The 10,257-nt window shown below is 47.8% G+C and overlaps 1 protein-coding gene across 1 annotated transcript in view; it reads right to left on the bottom strand.

Annotated features, from left to right (window-relative positions):
- golgb1 (golgin B1) overlaps window positions 1-10,257 on the bottom strand; it is a 26,428-nt gene that overhangs the window by 2,848 nt on the left and 13,323 nt on the right. The window contains exons 11-18 of the mRNA XM_015392278.1: window positions 5,162-9,932; window positions 4,679-5,090; window positions 4,358-4,591; window positions 2,035-2,865; window positions 1,754-1,947; window positions 1,510-1,669; window positions 1,314-1,414; window positions 1,120-1,231 (exon numbers count right to left, since the gene is read on the bottom strand). Of these exons, the coding sequence (XP_015247764.1) occupies window positions 1,120-1,231; window positions 1,314-1,414; window positions 1,510-1,669; window positions 1,754-1,947; window positions 2,035-2,865; window positions 4,358-4,591; window positions 4,679-5,090; window positions 5,162-9,932 (6,815 nt within the window). The remainder of the gene's footprint in view (window positions 1-1,119; window positions 1,232-1,313; window positions 1,415-1,509; window positions 1,670-1,753; window positions 1,948-2,034; window positions 2,866-4,357; window positions 4,592-4,678; window positions 5,091-5,161; window positions 9,933-10,257) is intronic.

The raw sequence follows: 10,257 nt of genomic DNA on the forward strand, positions 1-10,257 counted from the left end.
ATCTGACTGGATGATCTGGTGAACTTTAAAGTGCCTTCAGATGACATGTTGTGAATTGGCGCTATAGAAATAAACTGAAATGAATTGAAACAAGAAAATGAACACGAGGCAGAGAGTAGAGGTAGCTGATGACTGTCTTCCTGTTAGATGTTTTGCATTCTTTTTGTTTGTTTTCTATTAGTATAAGTCTATAGTTAATCCCTTCCTGCTATCATCGCAGACCCAACCCCTTTACAGGAGAGCAGAAGACCTCACCTGTTCAGCCAGGCCAACAATTCCCTCTAACGACCCCCCTTTCAGAGACATAGACAGGTATGGGGCATTGCAGGCTAACAAAGAAGCCAAACGACCCCCATTCCAAAGGGGGGGACCCGTTCATCCGTTTCTATTTGCATGTTTTCTAAACTAAAACCAGGCTTTGTTGGGCTGCTGGATAAAAGCTGGAACTAAACGCTATTTCTGACATTTTGAATTGAAAAAGCTTCCTGGAAGGAAGAGAAACGTCTTCAAACTTCGAAAAAAAAGTCGAGTGGATAGTTTTTTTCACTTTTTTTTGGTATTAGTATAAAAATAAAATGCTCAAAATGTCATTTATTTGTTTTATAATATATTTCTTCACGCCTGATTGAAATCAGGGGTCACCAGCTTGGTAGCATCAGGCCTCTAAAAAACAGGACAGCTCACCAATGAGCTGCATCGTAAAGTTTATTTCATTACGTTCCTCCTCTTTTTCAATGGTATTTAAATTTATAGAACTTTGTTAAAAGCTTCCACTAGTAGAAACAACAAAAATAAGTTTATTATAAATTAAGTTTAAGTGAACGCTGATTATTTTATCACATTACATTTATTATTAATTGATAAATTGTCCTAATTTGGGTTCAACTATTAGAAAATTAGTTATTTTTTAGTTATTATTATAACTTAATATTTTATTTTTATATTATTAATGATAAGGTTTATATTTTCTTATTAGTTATTGGTGGATATATAATGTAATTTAATGTCTTTTTTAATAATTTAATGTGTTTATAAAACATTTTAGTCAGACTGAATAACTATTTCTACTTATTTCTATTTTAAATTAAATTATTTCCAGGTTTATAATCATTTTTTTATCTCTATATATATTTGTAATCGCTGTGACTGATGCTCGTACCGTTTGAGGCGATCCTGCGTCGCCATCAGCTGCTCCTCCACTGCCAGCCGCTGCTGAGTCTCTTCTTCTAATCTGATGCACAGAAAACAAACTTTGGCATCTATTCTGTTATTTAATGCTTTTTATTTCCTGGATAATGCCGTTTCAAAAGTACCTTCGCTGTAACTCCACGACCTCGGCTTTAGAGGAATGGCTGACGGACAGATTGCTTCGCTCCTGTGGAGCCCCAGGAGGACTGTCTCCTTCCTCTATGCCCTGCAGACGTAAAATCGTACAATCATCATCATCATTTATTAAATCAAATATTCCTTCCTGCTGTGTGGAACAGCGGTGGATGAACGAAGGCCTACTTGTCTCTGCAGCTGCTCTCGTTTGAGCTTGGGCTTCTGGACTCGAGCTTCCTCCAGCATGGCGGTGAGCTGCCGCAGCTGCAGGTCTTTCTCTGAGAGCGTGGTGAGCGTCTGCTGCTTCAGCTGCTCTGCCTGAGCCATCCAGTCCATCCTCTCCAGCCTAAACACACAACAGGTCAACGGACTGAAGATGCTAACTTTACCTCTTGGCTAAACAAAGGAAGATCTCATGGAGAAGAGGAACCTGAGGGACTCTGCTTCTTGCTTTCTTATCTCCATCATGTTCTCCAGCTGCGTCATGGCCTCCAGCATGTCCTCGCTCTTCTTCTTCTCCTCCAGCAGCTCCTGGCTGACTTTAATCAGCTCTCCCGCTCCCAGCCGAGCCAGCTCTAACTTCTGCCTCTGCAGCTCGGCCGCCTGCGCGTTCAGCTGCTCCAGCTGCACATAAACAGAGTGAAGGGAAGCCATCATTAGCTGCGCTGCTCCTCATGATCAGAAGTAGCTCTACAGCAGTTATCCGCTCACCAGTCTGTCCCTGTCGTTCTGCAGGGCTTGCAGGGCGTTCTTCAGGCCCCACACCTCCCCCTTTGAGCCTGCAGGGCCACTGCGTGCCGCGGGGCCTCCCGCCTTGCTCATCTCCTCCAGCTTGGCGCTCAGCTCCCTGACCTTGTTCACCGCCTCATCTCTGGTCTCCTGCAGGGAGGCCATGGCCTTGGCGAAGGCCTGGTTCTCGGCTCTCAGCTGCTTGGTGGTGTCCGTCTCCTCCAGCAGCCTCTGCTCCACGATCAGCAGGTCTCGGGCCAGCTCTGCCACCCTCTCCTGAGCGCTCTCCGACTCCGTCCGCATCACGCCTCCCTCCCAACGCAGTTCGGCTAGCTCTCTGCTTTCGCTCTCATGCTCTTGCTGCTCCGTGAGGAGTCGCTCCTCCAGAGCCTCGGCCCGGGCTCTCTCCGCCTGCAGCTGTTCCCTCAGCTTCTCCACTTCAGCTCCAGGTGCATCCATCACCTGTGAGGCTGCTACGACGTCAGAGGCCTGACTAACCGTCTCAGTCTCTACTTTTCTAATCTCTCCCTCTCTTGCTTTGCTCATGACCCTCAGCTGAGATTCCAGCTCTTCGCGTTCCCTCTCCAAAGACGCGATCTGCTCTCGCTGAGCTGCCAGGAGTTGTTTGTGCTGCGAGTCCTTCATGCTTAAAACTTGGTTGAGTTCATCTCGGTAGCCGTGAAGCTGAGCGGACAGCTTGGCCTGTTCGGCGTTCATGTCGTCTCTCTGGGCCAGCAGAGAGCGAAGCTCTTCCTTCAGGCTGTTGTTTTCTCCTGCAGCCTCCTGGATCAAACCATCCTTCTCCAACATCACCTAAAAGACAGCACAGGTAATAAATATGAGACTAAAGCAAGCGCTGCAGGGAAGTTTCTTCCTGACTTTGTCATTTTCTGTTCTCAAGACACCATTTAATCAGTTTGGCTGAAAAAAAAACCTTGGTAATTATTTTATTTTTTGCTAAATGAGCCCAAATTGGGAAACTTAAAACAACAATTTTTATTATGTTTAACAAAAAAAGCACAGCTCTGTTGGATTATGTCACAAATGCAAATAACATCCATTTAAATAAAGTAACTCTCCTGATCTTTACAGCAACAAATCAATGATTCCTTAATTTATATTATAAATTATATTAAAATAACTTTCTAAATAATTAGGAAAACCTAATCAAACCCCTTTCTAACGCTGCCCTGGATAGCTGCCATTTCCAGACCATAAACAGCCACGGATTTCAACGTTTACCAACAGTTCACTGCTAGAAAATGGATAAAACCAAACATTTTATAGATTTATTGTATTTTTCTCCAAAAATAAACATTTTTGTTTTAGCAATCAAACATCTTTAAATTCTGGTGATGAGCTCCATGTTTAAGAGCACTGCAAACTCTTTACTAGGAGAACATTTTTAAATACTTGTGCAGCTAAGTAGGAGAGTTTTCCAGTGAAATAAGATGATTTACATTCAAAATAAGAAAAATAAACACCATCCATATCATGTTTCAAATGCATTAAATCTAATTATTGTATTTAAAGGGCAAAAATACTCTATTCCCATATCATCTTATTTACCTGCTTAAATTAAGGGTGACTTAATCAGTTTATCTTTGTTTATTTCCAAGAAATCCAAAGAAAAATCTAAATTTAAAATTCTTATTTAAGCCTGAATCAAGCAAGAGTACATCTATTCTCCTGTTCACTGCAAAAACACTCTAGAAACAAGTAAAATTAACCTTAAATTAAGTGTATTTACCCCTAATTTGAGAAGTTAAATAGTTAAGTATTTTTACTCTTCAAATAAGATATTTAGATATATGTACTGGAAATAGTGCTACAAGTTTTTTTTCTTATTTTAAATGTAAATTGTCTTTTTCCATTGGCAAAGAGTCTCACTTACCTCCTCAATATAAGAAAAAAATGCACTTATTTTAAGAAAAAATGACTTATTTAGATTTATATTTTTTGCAGTGTTGCTCACTGGAAACACGATCTAGAAATAAGTAAAAATGTATTAAATTAAGTGTATTTACCCTTAATTTGAGCAGGTAAATGAGATAGTTTGCCAATGGAATGAGTATTTTTACTCTTATGATAAAATAATTAGATAACATGCACTTGAAATAAGACAATTGAATTGTGTTTTCTTATTTTAAATGTAAATTGTCTTGTTTCATTGACATGTTTCTTTTACCTCCTCAATCCAAGAACAAATGCAGTTATTTTAAGAAAAAATGACTTATCTAGATTTTGAATTTTTCCAGTATTCAGTCCTATTAAGAACTCCTTTGTTTCGGTGAATTAGATCTACCTGTAGGTGTTTCTCCTCCAGCTGTTTGTACATGTTGAGCACCCGGTCTCTGTCGTCCTGCAAGGAGCCCATGGCCTTGGTGAAGGAGTCCAGTTTGGCCTTCCAGGTGCTGCTCTCCTCCTCTGCTTTCCGTACTTTCTCTTCCAGATCTCTCACTTCTCCTCTTCTCTGCTGCAGCTCCGTCTCAGCATCTCGTGCCCTGCCGTCAGCCTCTTTCCGGGCCTCCTCTGCTGCCTTGGGGGTAAATTACACACAGAAACAGGATTTAAAAAGGGGACGTGCAGTTAAGGCTTCGATGGGCGGATTTAATATGATATAAACCTGAGTGACGGCTTGCTCCTTTTCCCCCAGCAGCTCCACTTCTCTCCTTTCCTTCTCCTGTAACTCTGACTGTAAGCTCTCAGTCAGAACCTTGGAGGAACGCAGGTCCGTCTCCAGCTGCTCCACGTTCAGACACAGGCGCCTCTCTTCGGCCTCCCGTTCCCTCAGCTCGGCTCTGGCTCGGTCCACTTCTCCTGTCAGTTTCCCGACGGCCTCCTCCAGAGCCCGGGCTCTCTGACCCAGACTCTCCAGCTCGTTTTTGAGGCTGCTGGCTTCGCTCTGAGCAGAAGCCAGCTCTGAAGTGGTTTGCTGGAGTTTAGCTCTTTCCTGCTCCACGATACTTTGATGTTCTATCACCTTCTTTTCTTCTTCTTCCAATCTCTGCTGGCAATCCTGTTCTGCTTTCTGTAATCTAAGGATGAGAAATATTTTTAATTTGTGTCTGGAGTTCTAGGAAGACAAATCTAAAGAAAGCCTTTTTACCTTTTTACTGTTTGTCCCAGCTCCTCTTTCAGCGCTGTCTCTTTCTGAAGCTGGTCGGCCAGTTCCTTGGCCCGCGTTTCGGCCTGGCGGACCTCGGCCTCCTTCCCCTGCAGAGCGCTGTTAAAGCGGGTCTCCCACTGCCGGGTTTCATCCAGAACTCGGTCCCTGTCGTCCTGCAGGGAGGACATGCTGCGGGAGAAGGCGGCTAACCGGGCCAGGGACTCGTCCAGACGAGCTTGGCTCTCCTGAGCTCGCCTCTCTGCAGCCTCGGCCGCCTCTCTGGCTTGCAGCGTGGCTTCCTCCTCCTTCTCCCGCTCTGTGTAGGCCTCATCCAATCTGAGCTCCATCTCCTTCAGCTCAGCTCCCAGTCTGAATCTCACAGAGTCCAGAGTTTGCTCCGCCTCGGCCTTCAGCGCGGCCTCCCGCTGCTGGATGCTTTCTTCCATGGCTGTTCTTGCGGCGGCCGCCTCGCTCGCCTCTTTCTGCGCCTCAGCTAGTTGGGATTTGAAGCTCTCCAGCTCTGCTTCAGTCCTTCTCAGATCTTCTAGAGTTCTGGAGCTCTGCTGCTTTGACTGCTCCAGCTTGCCTTGGAGCTCCTCCTGGCTGAGCTGCAGGGCTTTAGCTTCTCTTCCAAGCTGGCTGATGGTCTCCTGGTACTGGATGGAGTCCCTCTGCAGCTGCCGCACCTCCAGCTGCTTCTCCCTCAGCAGCTGCTCCAGCTGCTTGGCTCGGCTCTGGCTGCCCTCTTTGACCCTCTGGGCGGACCTCAGCTGCTGCTCCAGCTCCCTCTGCTTGCCGGACTCGGCCTCTGCTTCGGCTCTCTCTCGCCTGGCCTGCCTCATGTCCTCCTCCAGCCTGGCGGCTCGGTCTCTCTCCCGCCGAACCTCTGCCTCCAGCTCAGACCGCTCCCCCAGCAGCCTCTCTGCCTCCTGCTGCATCTCGGCGAGGCGTTCCCGGTGGTCCGCTGCTTCCTGCTGGTACGTGGCGATGCTCCCGTTGAGCTGGGCAAGCTGGTTCATCAGACGCTCCTCCAGGTTGTCTTTTTCAGCTTCCAGACTTCCAAGGAGTTCTTTGAACTGGGCTTCCCTCTTCGAAGCTTCCTCAGTCAGATGTTTCTCTCTCTCCTTGCTCTCTTGAAGGTCCTTTTCTAAGGAAGCCAGAAGCGTCTCGTCAGCTTTGCTCTCCTTCAGCTCTCTCTCCAGAGAGGCCAGTTCGGTTTGCAGCTCAGCTTCCCGTTTTCGCCAAAGTTCCCTCTCTGCATTCAGACTCTCAATCTCCCTCATTTTATCCTCCAATAAACTCTGAGCTTTCTCAGGCATTTCTTCTGCCTCCTTTTCTTCCACATCCGTGCGATCGCCTGGAGGCTCTGCTGCAGTCGTGACAGCGTCCGATGTCAGCTCCGTAACGACCTCCTCTACGACAGCCGCAGAGGGCAGCGGGTCGACTTCTTTGTGTTTCTCCTCCATGTCAGAGAGTTGTTCCTTCAGCTCCTCGATCTGCCGCCTCAAAGCGTCCCTTTCTGCCGTGGCAGCTTCCAGTTCAGCCCGCAGAGCTCCGTTCTCCTCCTGAAAGCGCTCCGTTTCAGCTCTGAAGCTGCCGTCTTCTTGTTTCGAAGCGGCCCTTTCTTGCATCTCCCGGAGTCTCTCGTTCTCCTCTTCCAACTCCAGTATCTTTTGCTGCTTCGTCTTTACGAACTTTCTCATCTTGTCCTTCACAGAGTCCAGCTCTTTCTGCGCTTCCTCCACTTGTTTCTCAGACTCCTGCTTGGCGGCTTCCTGAGCTCTCACCTTGGCTGCCAGCTCCTGTCTCTCCTGCCTGGCGGCTTCCAGGACCCTCCTCACTCGCTCCGCTTCGTCGCTCACGTTCTCGTACGACTTAAGCAGAGTCTCGTACTCCTCCTTCATTCCTTGGACTTTGTCCTCCCACTCCCTACACCTCCTAGCTGCCTCCTCCTTCGCCAGCTCCCCTTCCTTCTTACAGGCGTCCTTCTCGCTGATTAAGCCGTCCATCGCCAGCTTCAGGCTCTCACATGACGACCCCAGACTTTGGTTCTCCACTAACGTCCGGTCCACCTCCTCAATCAGTCTTGCTCTCTCGCTTCTTAGATTCTCCAGCTCTTCTTCTGTTGAGTCCATCTTCTGCTGCAGCTCAGCTGCCATCTTCTCGGCTGAAGCGAGCTGCTCCTTCAGCGTCTTGTTTTCTTTGAGAGCTTCTTTGCGAGACACCAGAGCAGCCTGCAGCTTTCGCTGAAGCTCCTTGAGCTTCGCCTCGCCGTGGTCTTCCTGTTTCTGTGGAAGCTCCGCTTCCAGCTTCAGTGTTTTCTCTTTCTCTGCCTTCAGCTCCTCCTGTAAGGAACTAATGGACAGGTCTTTCTCAGATACAGCGTCCTGCATTGAGCGAATAAGGGAGTTCTGCTCGCTGAGCTGCACGCTGAGCTCGGTTATCTCCTGGTTCTTGTTGTCCAGGAACTGCTTGAACTCTTCCACTTCCGCCTGAAGAGTTTTCATGGATGATTCTGCAGCGGCTTTGGATGCAGCTTCCATCTCCGCCTTTAGGGTTTCTATGTAGGCCTCAGCTTGGCGATACTTTTCTTGAAGTTCACTCATCTCCTCGGAGAGGGCGTGGATCTGGTTTTCCTTCTCCTTCAGTGCTTCCAGCTCTTTACCCAGTTCCTGTATCTCAGACTCCCTCAGTGACAAAACGCTATGAGCTTCCTGAAGCTGTTTCTCCAACTCGGAGTTTGCGTGCCGAACGTTTTGGATCTCGGCTTTGAGAGCTTGGAGCGACTCCTCCAGCTGCTCAGATACAGCAGGAGACGGCTCTGACGGGGGCTGATCCGGATCGCCTGCTTGTGGTTTAAATGAATCCGTCTCCGTTGCAACAAAGTCCACCCAGTCCTCCTGGACCCAGTCGTTTGTAGCGGGAGTCGGAGCCGCTTCGGGACGTGGATCTCCTCCTGAGCTCACCTTTTCCTCCAGTTCTCTCAGCTTGTCCAGGAGACCTTCCCGCTCTCCGCTCTGCGCCTCGAAGCGCTCCATCAGCTCGTTGAAGTCCTCCTTCTGTTGCTTCATCTGTTCGCGGTGGTGCCGGTCTTTCTCCTTGGCTTTGCGGATGGTTTCTTTGCGGGACTCTTGGGCTTCCTGAACCTTCTTCTGGAGTGTTTCACACTCAGCTTCCAGAGAGGTGACCTGAGACTGTAAGGCTGCATTTTCTGGAGGCTGTGGAGCCGTTCCACCTTCTTCACTCAGCTTTCTGTTCAGAGTCTCAGCCAGGACTTGATCCTGGTGGCTAAGTCTCTGCTCCAGACTCTCCACTTCCTGATCTTTAGATCTTAAATCTTCTTCTAGCTTCATGATCTTTGCCTCCAAGTTCTGGATCTCTGGTCTTTGAGGGAGACTTTCAGGAGCTTCTTCTGTCTCCGATTCATCCTTTTCTTTCCACCTTTTTGCCTCCTTCTCAAACTCGCTGACTTTCTTCATCAGCTCCTTGCGTTGCACCAGTGCTGCCTGCAGCTTCTTCTTTGTGTTTGCCAGCTGCGTTTCCACCTCTTCCTTCTCTTTCCTTAAGCCAGCCAGCTCTTCTTCCTCGCCTGATGCCTGATTTTTGTCATCTCTGACCTTCTCCAGCTCCTCTATATGCTCCTTTAGTTTACTCACTTCCCCTTTCATCTTAAACATCTCTTCCTCTGCTCCGAGCAGTTTTGTGGACATGCTGTCATTAAGCTCCAGCAGCTCCTTTTCTTTCTGGGTGAACAGAAGCTGTAGCTCTTGAATCTCCGAGTCCTTCTTTAATAACGACTCGCTGTGCAGATCTGAGGTCTGAGTTTGTTCCAACAAGCTGTTCTCCATTTCCTGAAGCCTCCTCTGTAGCTCAGAGGAAAGGAGCTCTCTGTCCTCCAGCTGAGCGCTCAGCATGCGCGCCTCACCTTCCTGCTCACACAGAACCCGCTTCGTTGTTTCCAGGTCTTCCTGTAAAGCCTCAATCTTCTGCTCCCCGCTTCTTTTTTCCTTGCTTAAAATCTCCAACTCCTCTTCTAGGAGTTTGATGTCGACTCTCTGTTTCTCCACTATGCTGCCATTTTTCAGGTTTGACTGGAGCTCTTTGGATAACCGCAGAGCTTCAGCCTCTGCCTCTTCTTTAGCCTCAGTGAGGGACCGAGCTTCCTCTTCCAGGCTCTGGATTCTCTCCTGCGACGCCTCGGCTGTCTCTCTAAGCCTCTGCAGCTCTGCCAGGAGTTCGCTGTACCTTTTCTGCAGCTCCTCAGCCAAAGCTTGAGCAAAGACAGACATGTTTGAATCGGCAGAGGAGGAACCCTGCTGGGTCAGGTGAACTTGGACCGTCTCTCTGATGACAACGGAGGACGACTCTGTTCGGACTGTGGAGGCTTCCTGCTCCATGCTGGTTGCCACCCAGGACTGACTGACGTCCTGAGACACGGAGGGCCACTCCTGAGCTCCGTCTTGGTTCATGGCCTCCAGGAGAGTCCAGCTGCTGTGGGCAACCTCTGAATCAGTGCTGGTGACCATCTCATCTGAGGAGGTTCCTTTTGATTCTTCAGGAGACTCAGACTGGGGTCCGATGAGCTCTGGGCTGCTCTCGTTATCAGCAGGAATGGAAAGGACAGAGGTGTCCTCTGCAACTAAGGTGCTTTCTTCATCTGGTGCGTCTTCAGCAGGAGCTGCTGTCGCTTCCTCATCCTCTGCTTCTCCACGCAGGGCAGCCAGCTCGCTCTCTTTTTCTGCAAGCTGCTGCTCCAGCGCCAATATGTGTGCTGCAGAAGTTAGAGACAAAACAAAAAACATGAACATTAGAGTAGAGGGAGGGAGGCTTTTAATCTGAATCGAACAACAGAATAAATTATGTTAATTGTCTCAAATTGCTTTAAATGCACGGAGCCAAAATTAGAAAGTTAATAAGTTCCTCCTCATCCAGTTTTGTTTTCTTTTATGATGAGGATGATGAAATCATTTCATCGACTCACTTTTTTTTCATGACGATAATGAGTTTTTAAAGGAATAGTACACCCAAAACATGATTAGCCTTCATTTTCTACTCACCCCCATGCTGAACAACACTCTGGAGTACTTTTTTGATAT

Source organism: Cyprinodon variegatus, unplaced genomic scaffold (genome assembly GCF_000732505.1).
Source record: "Cyprinodon variegatus isolate N-32 unplaced genomic scaffold, C_variegatus-1.0 Scaffold583, whole genome shotgun sequence".
Lineage (NCBI taxonomy): Eukaryota > Metazoa > Chordata > Actinopteri > Cyprinodontiformes > Cyprinodontidae > Cyprinodon > Cyprinodon variegatus.